The following is a 19,062-nucleotide window of genomic DNA, read 5'->3' as shown; positions in this document are numbered from 1 at the left end:
TACGAAAACTGACTCACCACCTCAAGTTCGTAGTTGTTGATGATGATGCTTGGGGGGTCCGCGTCCTGAACCATCACATTTGTTTTCTTTAGGCTTATGGTTAACCCAAACTCATCACATGCTTCAGCAAAGCAGGCCATCAGGCGCTGAAGCTCAGCTTCTGTGTGGGTGGCTAGAGCAGCATCCTCTGCAAAGAGCATGTCCCTGATGGTTACTTCACGCACTTTGCTCTTTGCCTTCAGTCGTGCCAGGTTGAACAGTCTGCCGTCTGATCGTGTGTGCAGGTAAATCCCTTCTGTGGACGTCCCAAAGGCGTGCTTTAGTGGGACTGCGAAGAAGATGCCGAAGAGCGTGGGGGCAAGGACACAGCCCTGTTTAACTCCACTGCGGATGTCAAAGGGGTCAGATGTTGAGCCATCGTACTGCACTGTGCCTTTCATGTCATCGTGGAAGGACTGGATCATGCTTAGCAGCTTTGGAGGGCAACCAATTTTCGCCAGGATTGTGAAGAGTCCGTCTCTGCTGACCAGATCGAATGCCTTGGTGAGGTCTATAAAGGCCAGGAAGAGGGGTCTGTGTTGTTCTCTGCATTCTTCCTGCAGTTGCCTGACAGAGAAGATCATGTCGATTGTGGACCTCTCTGCACGGAACCCACACTGCGACTCTGGGTAAACTCTGTCAGCAAGCATTTGCAGTCTGTTCAGGATGACGCGTGCGAAAACTTTACCCACGATGCTGAGAAGTGATATGCCCCTGTAGTTGTTGCAATCACTTCTGTTGCCCTTGTTCTTGTACAGGGTTATGATGTTAGCATCTCTCATGTCCTGAGGCACTGCCCCCTCGTCCCAGCACTGGCAGAGGAGGTCGTGCAGGTGTGTGAGAAGCACGCTACATCCACACTTGATGAGTTCTGCTGTGATGCCATCCTTCCCTGGGGCTTTACCTAGGGACAGTTTCTGTAAGGCCTACTTTAGTTCGTCTACAGTAGGTTTCTCGTCCAGTTCGGCCATGAGAGGGAGGTTTTCAATGGCGTTGAGGGCATCATTGTTCACATGGTTCTCTTTGGAGTACAGTTCAGAGTAGTATTCCACCCAACGCTCCATCTGCTTGCCCTTGTTGTGGATGGTATCGCCTTTGGCAGACTTCAGTGGTGCTGTCAGTTTCTTCGTGGGACCCATTGCTTTCTTTATGCCATCGTACATGCCTCTGATGTTTCCAATATCTGCTGCTGACTGAATACTCTGACAGAGCTGAAGCCAGTATTCATTGGCACACTGCCGTGCTAATCTCTGCACTTTGCTTCTGGTAGACCTGTATGCCTGTAGTGTCTTCTGACAGGGGGATCACTTGCATTGCAGGTGAGCACTGCGACGCTCTTCTATAGCTGGCATGAGTGTGATAGAGTTAGCCTCAAACCAGTCATTGTTCTTTGATTGCTTCTTACCAAAGATCCATATGGCTGTGCTGTATACAGTCTCTCTGATGTAATCCCATCTTTCTTTGGCACTGCCGTTGGGGGGTTCTGAGTCAAACGTCTTGGAAAGAGCATATGTGAATTCCTCAGCCTTGTCTGGATATGATGTCTTGCTCACATCAATGCATGGTTGACCCTCCTGCCTAGAGTGGTGGATCTTCTTTGGCTGAAGCTTCATTTTGCAGCACACCAGCGAGTGGTCGGTGTCGCAGTCAGCACTGTGGAAGGTACGGGTAAGAAGCACACCCTTCATGGCTGACCGTCTTGTAATGATGAAGTCCAGCTGGTGCCAGTGTTTAGACCGGGGATGCCTCCAAGACACTTTGTGTTGTGGCTTTGTCTGAAAGAATGAATTGGTGATGCTGAGTTCGTGGTACAAGTACATCTCTAGAAGGCACTGCCCATTCTCATTCATCTTCCCAATGCCAAACTTGCCAAGACAGGAGGGCCAAGAGTCATGATCGGCATTGACCCTAGCATTAAAGTCGCCCAGCAAAATCAAGTTCTCTTCCTTGGGAATTTTGTCAATGAGTGAGTTTAACTCATCATAAAACTATTGGAAATAAGCACCCACTTCCCTTGGAAATCTCCCAATGGTGTGCATCTGATAGAGCCTCTGACAACCAAATCCAGCTCCAGGCCTTCACGAGTGGTGGAACCTGTTTAAACTGACTAGAGAAGGGATGACAGGTGAGCTTTTGGCGCCTCGGGGCTCATTAACCTTGGGTGGTCGCCCATCTAGGAGAAGGTAAGCTCCGATTTCAAACCTTCGCTGCCTTGCGACTATACCCTCTCAGGGGCAAGGCTAAGGGAGTAAACCCCAACAGAAAATCCGGAGTTGGAGTCCCTAAGGTGACTTGGCATTGATTTCAGTGTCATCTCGGCAACTCCTGCGACGCAGCTGGTGCCATGATGTATCGGCTTGTCCTTTCCCTTGGATCCATCAGCTGCGTGGAGAGGGGGGATCAGCTGCATGGGCAACAGTTGATTCTCCATATCACCCTGCCCAGGCTTGCGCCCTGGAGAGGACACTCCAGCTTCGCTCCATAGCATCGACACAACACGGGAATAATAATAATAATAATAATAATAATAATAATGATAATGATAGTTATCATCATCATCATCATCAAGTCTTTATTTACAGAGGGTAACTCGATTAATTAGAAACGAGAAACTAATCTAGGTTGAGAAACTTTATTATGCACACATCATATTTTTTACAAGTAGGTCTTTTATAAACAGAACAAATAATCAGGGCCCCAAGATAGAACCTTGTGGCTGTCTACACAACTTATGAATTTAGTTTCAGGCAGGTAGTAGATGCAGCTACCACAAGGAGTCTTGGACCCATCATATCAAGTCCTGTAAATTTAGAAACATCCATGTGTTTATTAAGTAATTCAAAACAATGAACTTATTTCCAGGATTTCAAGTTCAGTATGACATTGGGATATTTTGTGGAACAAAAACGTTTTAGTTCTAAATGATCAGAGACTAATGTTCCATGATTTTGGAAGCCATGTTCGCAAACAATTCATTTAAAATATTTCAATGTCATGTGAATCATAAACATGGCTTCCATTACCAATTAGGGATGATATATCTCTCTTATTTTTGTACTTTACTTCTCCAATATCCTTAAAAATTTTGCATACATTTTGGAGGGTTGTGCTTTTTGTCATCAAGAATTTTTTGGTTGTAATTTCTCTTTGCTTTGTTAAATCTGTTTTGCTTATTTTATTTCTCCAGATTTTGAAGTCATCTTCATTACATACATATTTCAAGTGGTGTTGTCTAAAATTTCTTTGTGACCCAGCCAGGTTGATGATCATATTTAGCTCTCTGTGTCTTCAAAGGTGCATGTTTATTAACAACTTTCAAAAACAGATCACGTGCTTAAAATGTCAACAGTATCATCAAAAATTTGTACAGTATCCCAGGTGATTTACTCTAAATCCTTTAAGAAATTTTCATCATTGAAAATTTTAAGAGACCTTTTGTGATATATTTATGAACATTTGTTTCTTCTGCAGTGTTATGTATTCTTTTGAGAAAAATTGAAAAATTATTAACCTAAACCTATTAAACAGAAATTATTGACGAATTTTCTTTAGGGCTCATGTATATAGGGTCTATAAGTGTTTTGAATTAGACATTACATCCAGGGGGTTCATTCATTAATTGCAAACTCCCAAAAGATTCAACAAAATCCAACCAATGTTTCTTTATTTGTTCAATAAGGAGGTCCCTATTTATGTCCCTCAATATATAAAATTCTTTCTCTTCATTTGTAACTTTCTCTATCAGAAATTCAAAATCTTCATTCCAGTCAACATCTGAGGGTGTATGCCTATACATAAAGCCCATTAGACAGGGTGTGATTTTTTCTGGGGCTATCTGAATCCATATCAATTCAATCTTTTTGGATTCATGATCCATCCTTCTCTTGTGTACCATTTTTGCCATATCCTAGGAGTCCTCCACTTCCTGTCTTCCTGTCTCTGTGAACAGGTACCGTATATACTCGCGTATAAGCCGAATAATTTAGGAAAAAATATAGGCCTGGAAGAATGGCGGTGGGGTCAGCTTATCCACTGGCCAATGTCTAAACTTGACAGTTTTTAGGTCTTTTTGTTGACTACTGTAATGGCTGCAAATCTTGGTAAACAAAAAAATATTTTTTTCCATGTCCTACGATGTAGGAATGCAAAAAAAGTAACTTTCGGTGACCTGACAATTATTAAACTGTTATAAAGTACTATGATTGATTTTGTTATTATTTTGCATGTGCATATTTTCTGATTTCTCCAACAAAAAGTTCAATAAAGGTAAATACAGACTTCATAATTCATGGACAGGTTGAGTTTACCAGGGAGACCATGCCGAACAATAATGTACAGTACTTACACAGTGCAAAGCCTGCATAGCATCACTTAAATCCTTATTTATTCCCAAACATATTAGATGCAGATTTTGCTTTATTCATTATTTTGACCAAACTGTATTCTTCCAGATAACATTTCAGCTAGTCCGTAATAGCTGTTTCATTTACAGTGAATCACGCGTTCATGAGTTACTCATTTTCAATGATATAAGAGATCCTACAAATTGATGTAATATTTTTAAAAAGGTACGCATGTTTAATTGTACAAGGCACATAACTATCATAATTTACATGTTCATGAAGAGTGGTAATAATAAAGGCTGAAATTCTCATACAGATCAACTAAGATCAACATCAATCAGTTTTAGTTTTGTGTTTTAGCTGAACAAACATCATAACTTTCCACACAATCGAAAGCTTGATGTTTCGGCATCTCTTATGTTGATAGTTGGCGAATTTGTCTTTTTGTTTTGCAAAAAAATCAACTTTTAGCCTTTCACAGTAGGTTTTCTGGACTATATTTAAGACAGTCCTCATCATTGTTGATCTCACTACATATAAGATGATGTATGGTTATGGTTTCCACTGAAGACAGTCTGAATTTTCTTCAGGGTAGAAAATGCTCTTTCAGTGTCTGCACTGGAATGTGGAAATGTTATTGGAATGTGGCAATGTTATTGAATTATGGAAATATTATAACAACTCACTTGAATCCATCAAAAAGATTAAATGTTTCTTGCCTGTGGGTAGACTCCAGGAGTTGGCGGCCTACCAAAAATAATAAAGATTACTGCAATCTGGATCAAATTTCAGAAGTTCTTGAAAGCAGCTTCACAGGAATGGCAGAATGCGTATTCATGTTTTTTTTATACTTATTCCAACCACTGAAATTTTTGTTTCCTTATCATTTAGGATGTTGTTTATTCGAGTCTTTTCAACAAAAATTGTTCGGCAAGTCACCCCATCCCACCTCACCCAATGTCGTCAAGTAGCTGCTAACCGACTTTCTTCAAAAATAATATGCATCCATTTACGTGATGACATGTTAATGTCTGGTAATCATTTATTCAGATGTTTCTAACTGTATGCTATTTAATTATGCAGACAAAACTTTTTCTGAGTGGACAAAATGTCTTCTTTGTAAAGGAAGCAATAAATGTGTTGTCACATGATTTAATGGTCTTTGTCTGGTACCATGTTTTGTTCAAGGTCAAGGTTAATTTCTGTGTGTGTGTGTGTGTTAATGCACAAAATTTATTTTTAGCCATTGCTGACCCTGTTATGATCTTGACAATTACATCTGATCGAAATCATCAAAAGAGAAGAACTCGACAGATGTTTGAAGCCCAAAACTTTATCGTAACATTGTTGAGCCTATTTCCTGTAAAATACCGCTCTGGTGGCCTAGTGGTTAGAGGATCTGCCTCGGAAGTGGGAGGTCATGGGTTCGATCCCAAACCGAGTCATACCAAAGACTTACAAAAATGGTACTAACAGTTGCTTCGCTTGGCGCTCAGCATCAAGAGGTTAGTGTTAGGACTGGTCGGCATGGTGTCAGGATAATGTGACTGGGTGGGACATCATGCTACATGTCTGTGGCATGATGCACCAGTGCTAGACACCACTATAATCTGCCACACTGCAGACATTATAGTGATATGACTGAAAAATTGTTAAAGCTACGTTAAAAATCCTAATCACACACACACATATTTCCTGTAAACGTCAGCTTTTATAGACAATGATATAATGTTAATCTTACTGTTACATGTACTTCAGTCAACACTTCATTCAGTAAGGGAAGCTTGACATTGGGATATATGTATCAATGATAGCGATAATCTGATTTCTTACATCATGATATGAATTCATTATTCATTCTGGATACATCTGAGAAAAACAAAGTGGCCACTCGTGAGGGGAACATTTTACATTTTTATACTAATATGCTGGCCGCTGGTTGCGCAAGAGGGGTGGCTGTTCTTGAGGGGTACTTCTGAATACAAACTCATTGGTGCCAAGGGCTTCTAGCCATAAGAAGCAAGTGGCCACTGGTTGGGGTGGGGGGGGGGCTATACAAGAGGGGGACTACTGTATTGTCTAATGCTTGTGTAAGTCAGATCCAGTTATGTGATCACAGGAAATCTTTAGAATAAATATTCTACACTGCTGGCAATATGCCAGAAAAATAATGTAAAAATTTGTTTCAGAACTGTTTTTAAATAATAATTTTGGGTATTCTGGAGATTTAAGTGAGTGATGGAAGGGACGGAGACACCCCTCATTTTGGAAGGAAAACCTTCCCAGCCAGGAGGTTCAATTGTATGCTTTTTAAGAGAAAGCTATTTAAAAGGTCTTCTATATTTAGCAATGGTGGCCATATTGGGTGGCAGAAAGGTATCATTTGTACAAACTTAAGACTTTACACCACAACGCTCTCTTCCAAGTTTGGTTGAAACTGAAACCAGTTATATGGTTTTGACAAGAAGCTGAATGCAGTCAATTCTGATGTATGATCCAAGACTTACACTGAAATCAGGCCCATATCAAAAGCTCACCTGGCCTTATGGTTAGGAAAGCTAAAAATGAAAGGATTATGCATGTTTATAATTTAATCTGATCATTTTCTAAAGTAGGGGATTATATGTCAAATAAATTACTAAAGTTTTACTTACCACAAATACCATCGATTTCAGTCTGTCCCTGAGGACATATGCTGACAACACTGATGTCAAACCCATTATTATCCAAATTGCCACTGGGGATGGTATCCTGAAATGAAAGTAGATAACGGAATGCATGTTACAGGCATATGAGATAGAGCTACTGTTATAATACACAATTTCTCCTACTGTGTTGATAATGATAAACAAACTCAACTCTTATCTTTTATCATTAAAAGTTATTTATTATAAATTTGTTGAAACATACTGTATGGAATTTATTCATATAAACTGTGCTCAAACAACACTGAAAATTCTCTCTTATGAAAATGACAGTGGGGAAATTTACCATCTATGTAAAAATCCTGGAGAAATCACAGCCTTTCAATACAGAGATAACTCACACAGTAACATAAATGAATAAATATAATATACTACTATAAAGGTAACACTGTACCTACTAATTTTCCTCATCTTGGGTAAAATTAGTGCTGAAGGACATGTCCTAAATACACCAACTTTTGAAAAGGAGAAAATATCATCTACCTATATCACAAAGTACACCAGACATATTTTACTTACATTGAAGTTGAACATGTCTGTGCCCATTATCAGATTTGTAAGGACTTCTTCCACTGTTAGACTTCCATTAGCTGTTCTGGGACTGTTCAATATAGATATTGACATGAATAGCTATGCAAATGCCTTCATATATTTTTGTGGACGTCTTGTATTTGTGTTCTACAACAGACTGATGAATATGAAAAGTTATCCTTCAGAATGAATAATAGTTTAAAAGTGTCAGATGTTATATGAGTGTATGTGTGTGCATGCATGGTTATGTATGTGAGTGTGTGTGTATGACAGCATCCGACACGAATATAAAAAAAGTCATATTCCATATTTGATCAGATAAGAGTTGCAACAAATTTAATGGTACAAAATCTTCAAAATTTTCATGATTTTTTGTTGGGGAGATAACCTAGAAAAAAGTTATGAATAGATCAACTGACACACCAAGAATGTTAAATTTGATATGTACTATAATAAGAAAGATGTTACTTTTATTAGACAACTGTCTCAATAGCGTGAATGAAAGAGACTGTGGATATATGAAAAACATATGGAATAATAATATTACATGAATACTAAATTGTAAAGATGATAAACACTTACTCTGACTCGCTGAAAGTCAGTTGCACAATAGTGTTAGTCGGTGTAGTCTGCCTCTTGCGACGGCCACTTCCTGAACCACATGTGATAACAATGTTCACATCTTTACAGTCAGCCTGCTTGCATAGTTTCATATTCATGATGACATTAGGACCCATAGCTCCACTCAATGCTCCATAAAGGCGATCCATCAAAGCCTGCTTCACACCAAGGCAGTAGCTAGTTGCAATCGTGTAGACCAACGTTACATTGATCCTTGCTTTTGCATTGGACATTTTTTCTATTAAAATGGAATTAAATTCATCCATGTGTGAAGATCAAAAATATCTCTCAATTTTCAGTTAAAACTTGAATGTCTATCATTCTACTGTAATAAGTGCTTTTTATAAGTTTATTTCTGACTGATGAAAAATCTCTTGCCTCCAAAAACTGGTTTTCCAGTTGTATACAAACTTCCCAGTTTTTGTAAGCTAAACTTGTGTATTAATTTTCATATACTTCATCCATTAAAGGTAAACGAGTTTCCATGCAATAGCTTGAATACCAATCATACTTCACTAAAGCTTGTACAGACTGGCATGCTGATATGTTTCCTTTGATGATACAAATAAGTCTATCAGTTAATTTAGCAAGGTCAAAAAGGTCAATGTCACAGCAGTCTGTCAAAGAAAATAAGTTTTTGAGCAATAACCGATTCTACTATAAATAACATATCTTCAAAAGTTTTCAAAATAGTCTAATCTTTTCTTGTTCCATGTTCATTAATTTAATGTAACCATTATGTGCGGGTTAAAATAATATATCTATCAGGAACCCAGTGATTTTTTAAATATCAGAATATTTATAAGGCCCAGTCCATACAAGACATAGGTACTGAATCTGTTCATTAAAAGGTGTCATGAGAAACCAGCATTAAATGCTTTCATTATGAATGATTGTTATGAATAAGAAAATTGCTTCACACCATGAAAAAGTAGAATAACAGCAATACATATTTTGAGAGAAATAACCCAGTGAACATTCCTCTGAAGGTTTAAAGTTCAGGTCAATATAGTAGGCTTTTACCCCAACCCTTTGTGTTCATTTTGCAAATGAATCTGAATACTTCGTTAGTTTTGTACAAATAAATAATCTCTTTCTGAACCAATGGTGCAGAACAGGTTATCTAAAAAGGAGTCAAGTAAATCCATATTTAAATTTAAAAAATATCAGTCTCTAAAGAGAACTTCAATTTAAAAAAAAGTATGAACTCATAAAACTTACTACTACAGGGTGGATATCTGGGCTTCTGGAACAACTTATCATCAACATTGAAGCTTCCAGAAGGTCCCCTTGAGAAATAGTTGGGTGAATAGCGGTCAATGCTCAAAGATGAATTACAGCCGATACTGCAGGCAAGGAAATTCCCACTGGTCGAGCAGTTCTGGTATCCAAGATCAGGGTTGTCCATTCCACCCTTCAAGGCTGCAGAAAGGAAACAAAAATACAAAAGTTAGACCAGATTTCAGAAAATTTCCCTAAAACTTAAAAGTAAAGTACTTTGGGGTTTTATCCATTATAATTAAATATACTGGTATACCAGCTAACTGACTAATTGGAACAATGCATGAATGCAGATCATAATTCCATAAGTAACTAACATGTTCAAACAATCATTGACACACCAGGTTACTAGAGCTGATGTACTTTTCAGCAATTTAATTTTAGAGTACAATCTGGCATTTTCAGTTTAAGATCATTTTCAGACCTGAATAAGGAAACATTCATGGATGGTGATGTTGCTAAAAACTCCAGCTGCAAAAGGACAAAAACAGCAAATAAACAATGCAATTACACCAAATATTTCAGAGGAAACAATTAATTGAGATATATCAGAAAAATCAATTGCCCTGATTGATGACTCTAATACCAAAGGAGGTGACAAGAACACTGCTATTTTGATCTAGGTGTCTAACCATGCCATGAAGAAAGTCTGTCATCTACCTTCAGGAAAACCAAGATTTCATGATCTAACCTGGGTTGCCAGCTGGCCATTGTATATTTGATGCTTCCTCACAGTAATACTAATGTAGAAATATTTTCTACACTGAGATGAACTTCAACAAGATATTTAACAAAAATTGAATAACAGCTTACCATCAAGTCTTGATGTAAATGAGTGTAAAGAAGAACACTGATGACACTTGCATTATGTTCATATCCCTTCTTTAACTGCTGGCAGCAGCAAAGAGTTCATCTAATTATGATTATATTCTGCCATCAATGGATTTTTAAGACAGAAACATTATGTATTTTTTATTTAGTGCATGTGTTGTTGGTATTATATGAGTGTGTGTTTATATATTTGTGTGTATGTATGTATGTGGTGGTGATATTTGATAGTTCTGTCTACCAAATATTACTTGTTTCTAAGTGTATTAAATGCTCCAAAGAAAACAAATTTCTAGAAATGATCTATAATATCATGTGAACAGATAGCTCATTATCGATTGGACATTGTTTTTTAGTCATGCACACTGATTCCCCCTTAGGACATCAAAACATAGTACAGAGTCTCAAAAAAACCCACCTCACTGTCAAGGAACATAGCAGGTATGAAAAGCTCATTGGAACAAAGCCAATGAACTTCAGCACAGTTTTCCAAAGAATTTTATTTTTTTATATGTATTGCATATGATTGAGTGTCAACAAAAGTATGAAGCACTGACATAAAAGAACAGACAAACAATTCAGCACTATTTTATTATAAACCAATCAAGCACTGAGCAAGAAATGATGAACAATGCATTATTCAAAATAGGAGAACTGTTGTTAAATGTTGAAAAACAGTGAAATCATCAAGATCTTGAAATGTAGGGAGCACATTTGTTAATTGATTGAACAAAGTTTTTCACCTCGATATGGTTCAAAGCATCATGGTGTACATTAAACACTACTGCATATGACATGTTACAAAATATTGTAAGTAAAATTATGTTTTCAGAAAGGTTAAATACTCCAACATTTTAAAAGCAATCATTCTCAAGGCAGGTTTTTCACTGTGAAGTGAATTAACATACTTCAAGATCAATAAATTATCTTTGTTCAGCATAAAATGGCATTTCTGTTGCTGCTTGAACTTGTAGATGGGGAAGAGGATCAAAGTTTGGTACAGATCAACCACAGAATCCATGAACAATTATATATATATGTTGAAATCCTAGTAATAAGGTCTAAAATTGCAAAGTTTTCAAACTTCTGAGCAAAGTAATGCCAATCTTTAACATACCTTGGACATAAATCTTGAATGTACAGATGGCAGCATTTCCATTGTCATCCTTGGCCACATAGGTCACATTGTACACTCCCCATGTGTAGGTGCCACCTGTATAAAAAACCACATAGAACACGGTCTTCTCATTTTATACATATATACTAGTAAAGCATGGAAGAATAACATCAAAACCAATAAAATTTGACACATTTTCTGATAGATTTTATATTTAAGTATATATATGATTTCTTTTGCTGCTGGATTGTTTTATACCTTTTTTAATGTGTTTATATTAAATTTCACAATTATCTGGATGCCACATTGATTTGTAGGCAGGTAGGTAGGTAGGTAGGTTGGTAGGTAGGTACATTGTTTGGGGTTTAATGCCATTTCTCAGTGCAAGATACTGTAGGCTATAGAGGCAGCCAGTCTATTTTTTCTTTTGGTGGAAGAACATGGGAAAACCCAGGTAAGAACCAACACACAGAAAGCTCATGGCAAGAATTCTCAATATCCACAGGGTACTAGCAATGTCAATATTCTTTCTTTATGTATTTCATTACACATGTCTAAACTACCACTCCCCGTACTGTCATGTGATGTTGACCCATGTCCTTACTGTCATAAATTTCAATTAAATCGATTTGTGCCATTTCAAATTTGACTGGAAAAAAAAGTAAAAATCTGCAATCTAAAGAAAACAGAGATCTGAAATACTTACCTAACTGTTCATTTCATACATTATTGCATTGTGCATGCCTGGCATAAGTTCTAAATTTATCAATACACAGATCAGGACCTTGCATATTGAGTGTTTACATCAAGTCAGAAAGCACAAAGAAAGCATAATTGTGAAAATCAAATCTAGTCATTACATCGTTAGTTCAAGTCCTCGTAAACAAGTCCAGTGAATCATCAAATTCATGAAAATTACTCCTTGCTAATAATTCCCCATCTACGAACAACACCTTATAAACATCCATCATACTATGTTCCAATTTGAGTACAATCCATGAATGGAAAAAGAAGATATAGAAACTTCCAAGAATGCACTGAAATTAAACTTTAGAAGACAATAGTCTTTTGTCACTCAGTGTTTTCAAGCATTTTAAAAAAAATCATAACATAGCTGCTTATCAGCCAAATGCACAATCAATATACAGCTTATCCCATGTTAACCATCATAACACCATACTCAACAGCAGCAAATTTTTACCTGATCCAGCTTAACTGAAGAATAGTGTACAAACTGAATTTGGAAACATGGTTCCATCACCAATTTAGGTGTTGCTTAATATGCATAAAAACCAATGACAGAAAATTCATTCTTTTTACTGAAAGCATCGGTGAATTTCCTTTTTCATGATGCCATTGCATAATACAGTATTATCATATAATCATGTCTTTAAATTGTGTGCAATGTTGTGCAAAAACACATACCACAAATCCAGTTAGAGTTCAGAAACATAATAGATGAGCATCAATCACTGGAACTTTAGTTCAATATGGAGCAAAGAAGTTAACCTTTATTAAAAAAGTCGTCAGTGGTTTTATCATGGCTGCATTAACAAAGTCACCATGAACACCGTGGAGTAAGTTCTCTGGTAAAATAAAAACACCTTCCTGGATATAATTACTGTGGGGCTTGGACATGACTTGATTCTAACAACAAACCAAAACCTCACAAAGCACCTATCAACTGCAGTGATGCACATTAAAGACATGACCTTATACAGCATCAAATGATATCCAAGCTGATGTTTTTGATATGCTAATTAAGGTGAATATTAATAAATCCTCTAGATTGGATGGTATTGGTCCAAGAATCTTAAAGTTGCTGCAGCTGCACCAGTAATAACAAAGTCACAAACACATATCATAAACTTAAGCATAATGAGTGGTAATTTTCCAGAAAACACTGAAATGTGCAACGGTTATGCCTATCTTTAAGAAAGGAGAAAAGGAGGATGCAGGGAATTATGGACCAAGATCAATTTTACCTGTATTGTCAAAATTATCTGAATAGCATGTAGCCATGTTGTTCAATTAGTACAATGTTCATGTCGTGATTTCTTTGGAAGTAATAATGAAAGTTCTTATCATCCTTGAGGATATCTCTAAATGCCAGTTCAAGAATTCTCTGAAACTCGCTTGCCCACAATGGTCCGTATCTGTGAAATCAAGCTCTTTATTTTACGAAGTATTCTTTTCGCTTTGCTGCCTTGTTATCTTTGATCACAGTTACGAAAGAGTCGGTTAATTTAAGGTAGTTTCTGTTACGTACACAATAACGTTTATTACAGTGTTCGATTGATCAAATGAAGTGAGTTCACCCGACATATGACCGAGGCAGCTAGATTTTAAGTTAGTCTGATTTTTGTGCCTTTTAACTTTTCTTTTATTCCACCTCCTTTTTGTTTTATTCAAAAGACATAATTAACGTGATAATATAAAGGAGGCCAGCTTTTAATTCAGTGCAACAATACAACAAATACTTCCGCAAGTCAGTTATCAAAACACGGTCAGCACTTAATTAGATTCTCAGAGAAACGATCGTGGACATAGCTCTTACGGTAGATTTACGCATTTTACGTTTAATTACAAGAGGACACATTGCACTTGTGATGCTTACACTTAAAAGAAACTAAAAGATGGAACTAGAACACAAATTTCAATTAATAATTTTTTAAGTTTAATTTGTATTTATTTATTAAAGTAATGTACTGCTCGGCATAAGTGACATTTTCATTGATCGAAATTTCCTTACATATCGTTAATTGCGGTGTACTAGTAATGTCGTTTGGAAACAAAATGTAAAAAATTGTATGAGTTATTTTTAAATTTGATATTTCATAGTGTTGATTAAAATTTCCAAGTCCTATCTACCATTTTCAACGATAAAACGAGCGATACATCAAAGCTTCCATTACCGATTTTGATCGCAATTTTCTTCAAGTTCAACAAATAGGGATGAATTTTGGGGGTATTTTCGGGTTTAAAAAATGGGATCCACACCTGATACCACGTTATAAGTGGGTTCACGAGTTATCAGGGTGCAAGTTATCGAGGGAGTGGTGTACCACTCATGCCAAACAGAACTTACCAAATTAATTGATCTTTGGCTGAAGGAAATGGATAATGGACATATGACTGGGATTGTTTTCCTTGGCTTCAAGAAAGCCTTTGATCTTGTTGATCATGCAATTCTGCCATAAAAATTGAACTGTTACAGGTTCAACAATCCTTCTTTAAACTGGTTTAGATCATACCTAAACCAAAGGTCTCAACAAGTAAGCATTGGCAATATTATCTTGCACTATACATTCAGGGGTCCCTCAAGGCTCAGTTTTAGGCCCTCTCCTCTTCCTTATCTATATCAATCATCTGCCATTAAATAATGAATCCACAAATACAGATTTGTCTGCAGACAAAGCAACCTTGTATACATCTAGTTTTGATACGGAAGTTATCCAAATGAGATTAAACTCATATTTTATTTGAGTCCAAAACATTGGCACAACAAAATAGTATGGTAATTAATGAAGGTAAAACAAAATGTATGATTTGGGGGAAATCACATAAACGACACAAGTCAGGAAACCCAGAACTACCTCTTACAATAAATAATCATCCATCAGAAAATGTCAAACATGAAAGGCTTGTAGGTGTGTCCATAGATAATAATTTATTATGGAATGACCATATTGATAAGCTTTGTAAAAACATTGTCAACCAAAAATTGCCCTACACAGCAGAATCAAGGAATATTTACCTATGGAAACTCGCAATCTTTACTACAAGTCATATATTCTTCCAACAGGGGATTGTTGTTCAAATGAATGGGGAAACTGTGCTAAATCTGAGCTTGACAGGATTTATAAATTTCAAAAACGAGCAGCACATGTAATTTTAGATGTATCTATTGATCATCCTTCAAAAGCATTATTTACAGAACTCAAATGGTTCACAGTAGATGACAGGATAGATTTTTACAAGGCAGTTTTTTTATATAAATGTCTACATGGAACTGCACCAGAGTATCTTCAGGATTTATTCAGGTCTTTTTCAACACAATACCAGTTGAGATCAATATCACATGGTAACCTTCTAGCACAAAAACCAAGAACAGAGCAATTTAAAGAGCTTCCAATACTCTGGTACAGTTCTGTGGAACAAGCTTCTACGACATGCAAAATCTGCTGAAAATATTAGAGTATTTAGGAAGAGATATCATGAGCATGTATATGTTTCTAATAGATAATGGAATTTAATATTTTAATACTAAACATATTAAAATACACAGTAATTATTGCTATCTTCATATAATGTGTATTGTTATACTCTCCTTAAGAGGGCCTCAGGGGTGAATAGTCCTTGACTAATGAGCCACTCTCTATAAATAAAGCATTATTACTATTATTATTATTATTATTATTATTATTATCCTGTTTCAAAATGCCAGTGATTTGATTTGTTCCTACATATAGGCAATTGTTATTATAATGAAGCATGTGAAGTTCTGGACTTTACAACAATCAAGTTTTTCAAAAGTGACTGCGATGTTTTGAAATATTTGTAAATTTTGTGACACAAGAAATCTGATGCCTGGTTACTTAACTTTAGAGAAAACAATTTAGAATTTGAAATTGCCTTATTGTGTCTATTATTCAAATGGGTCTAAATTGCCTTGTTGTGTCTATTATTCAAACAGGTCTAAACTGCCTTGTTGTGTCTATTATTCAAACAGGTCTAAATTGCCTTGTTGTGTCTATTATTCAAATGGGTCTAAATTGCCTTGTGTCTATTATTCAAACAGGTCTAATCTGCCTTGTTGCATCTATTATTCAAACAGGTCTAAATTTCCTTGTTGTGTCTATTATTCAAATGAGTCTAAATTGCCTTGTTGAGTCTATTATTCAAACAGGTCTAAACTGCCTTGATGTGTCTATTATTCAAATGGGTCTAAATAGCCTTGTTGTGTCTATTATTCAAATGGGTCTAAATTGCCTTGTTGTGTCTATTATTCAAATGGGCCTAAATTGCCTTGTTGTGTCTATTATTCAAATGCGTCTAAATTATTAACTCGTCAGAAAGAATAAATTTGCTGCTAATTTTCCAAACACAATTTGGTTTTCAACTTGATTTTGATTTTCTATTTCTAAATAAAGACATATGGGGATCAATGAAATGTAAACAATTCAGGCGGAACAGATGATGTACCTGATCTGTGACTTATCTCAGTTGTTTTGGCTCCAGTTATTGTTGGCTCTGTCCAGCTAACTGTCTTCAGTCTTGTATCTGAGTACACAACTATGTCCTGTGGGCAGTTTTGAATTACTGGAGCCTCACGATCTGAAACAGAATCAATCTGAATCAAATCTGCACTGCTGTGAAGGTGTGATAAACATGCTGGCTGGTGTTGCTATGTCAGTGGGTGTCATACACTCATGAGTGACTAATATCAATATGGTGTTTGCAGTTTGTGTAAAAAGTTAAATACCCCCCACCCTTCACTGCTGCACATCACAAAGTCAAACTCCATCAAAATGATACGAGATTAAGTTTTGTAGGATTTGCTTGTGTTGCAGATGGCTCATTCTTTTTCTTCTAAATCAATCGCCTTCCAAAATGAACTCTACTTGTACACTATTCCAACTACCAAAATTATTGTATTTTGTGTTACACATGAAGTAAAATCTGGTTGATTGTGGATTTTACAGTGCATCACCACCATATAGATATAAAATGCCATGAAAAAGGTTTATATACGAAAGATTTATGTATCAAAGCCAGTTTGTGATAAAAGTATAAAAAGACTAAGATGAAAAGGCAAGGAAAATTTATCAAAGTTCCCACTCAACAGTGAATGTCAATGGTGTGTATAAAAAGCAATTAGATAAAAGATAAATTAGGATGATTAACATGACACATGCTGGTCAAAAATACTCAAAGGAAATAGGCTGCACATAAGCTACATTTTAGAACAACTATTTTTTCCTTCAAGAAATTTAATGTACATGACACATTTACCATATCAAAAAGTTCAATCATGTGCTGAACATATGTAACAGTTCCTTATAAGAATCATGAAAACAGTGGAAAGGTTTGTTTGGGATTTTTTCTCCTTCACAGAGTGCAAAAAGTACTTTAGATTCTTTTAAAAGCCTGGGAGGTGTGACAAAAAATCAACTTTTGAATATTGAAAGGTCAAATTTTTTATTAGTATGGTTGAGAGATATTCTAATGCCAAGAACAGAAATGGTATTTGGTTTATTTGGGTATGATCTTTTGCATTAGGGTTAGAAAAGTTTAAAAATTTAAAGGGTTGGATCTAACTTCTAGGGAATATTGTAAAGATAATGTTTCTCTGTGATGTGACAGGTGGCTCATGCACTTCACCCCCCAAAAATCATTCACATGGGGATGTGCTAATCAGTTCTAAATTGAGTTGTATTGCTTGAATAGTGCATTGGGTCAAGCATCATTAAATATGGCTTTTTGGCTGAACCATCAACAACACAAACTAAAGTCCAGTTTGGATCTAATAAAGGTTCTATATAGGTTTGGAACAATTTTTCGATCAGCACCCTAGTCAGTGTGAACTATTCTTTGAGTAACTGAAAGGCTTTCAAGCATTTAGCATTCAATTTCTTAATGTGTGGAATGAAGGCAAGATCTCATCGAAAACAATACCTAAAAAATTTGCTTCCTCAACAGCTAGGAATTCATTGCAGCCTTAGTTTAGCATCATCGTGTTGTCTTTGTAACTGACAAAAATGCATTCAGACTGTTGATAATTTTGTGGATTTGAAGCGACCAACAATGTCTGCCAGTAAATGAACATGCAGTACACCCTTCATGAAGTAAAGAAAATGTACTCCCATAATGCATATGTTCCAGGATGCTGTAAATGGGAGACCACATCCATCTAATTCGCAGATGACACACCCAATTGCTATTTTCTAAAAACTTTGAATACTGATTCTTTTTCAAAATATGAACAATAAAGAAAATGAAATGCATAAATATATGGTTACAAATTAAAGTAAATTCAATGACAATTTCAAAGTTTGCTCACAATTCAAGCATATTCATAAAAGGGATCTAAAAACCTAAGAATATTAAAGGCACACCTGAACCCATTTATTCATAGTTCTTGTTCAAATACAGCATGCATTCATCTGAAAATAATTTTATAGCAATATTAATATAGATCATAAAACACTAACACTTTAATCTGAAGATCACATATACATATATTAGCATATGAACTGCAACATTGACTAAGGTAACATTTATTTATCTTGTCTGTCACCTAACTTTACTTCTTTCAACTACATAAAAGTTTTTCTCAAGTATTAGAATTTTACTTTCTTTCATGATCAGGCTTTGGTTATATATGGATTATATGTATATGGGGGGTGTGTGCAAGGTCTGGGCCTAATGTCCTGCTCACCAAAGGAAAGTGAAGCATCTCTTGCAGCCTTTCCTTTACAGGTGTAATGATCGCCACAGGACCACTGTCAGGCTCTGCTGGGCAGGAGGTTACTTGCATATGGCCTCTCCTACACTACTGTGTCAACAACAGCACCTTCACATGGGGGTCCCATGT

At 36.2% G+C, this 19,062-nt stretch overlaps 1 protein-coding gene across 1 annotated transcript in view; it reads right to left on the bottom strand.

The window, feature by feature from the left end:
* The window catches only part of LOC149802771 (uncharacterized), a 308,654-nt gene that overhangs the window by 105,763 nt on the left and 183,829 nt on the right, over window positions 1–19,062 (bottom strand). The window contains exons 53-58 of the mRNA XM_089953831.1: window positions 16,671–16,802; window positions 11,466–11,561; window positions 9,461–9,661; window positions 8,201–8,477; window positions 7,607–7,688; window positions 7,037–7,133 (exon numbers count right to left, since the gene is read on the bottom strand). Coding sequence (XP_089809957.1) covers window positions 7,037–7,133; window positions 7,607–7,688; window positions 8,201–8,477; window positions 9,461–9,661; window positions 11,466–11,561; window positions 16,671–16,802 — 885 coding nt within the window. The remainder of the gene's footprint in view (window positions 1–7,036; window positions 7,134–7,606; window positions 7,689–8,200; window positions 8,478–9,460; window positions 9,662–11,465; window positions 11,562–16,670; window positions 16,803–19,062) is intronic.

Source organism: Sinohyriopsis cumingii, chromosome 3 (genome assembly GCF_028554795.1).
Source record: "Sinohyriopsis cumingii isolate HCF-2022 chromosome 3, ASM2855479v2, whole genome shotgun sequence".
Classification (NCBI taxonomy): Eukaryota; Metazoa; Mollusca; class Bivalvia; order Unionida; family Unionidae; genus Sinohyriopsis; species Sinohyriopsis cumingii.
Note: the sequence above shows the minus strand (reverse complement) of the source record. Positions and strands in the feature narration are given on the sequence as shown.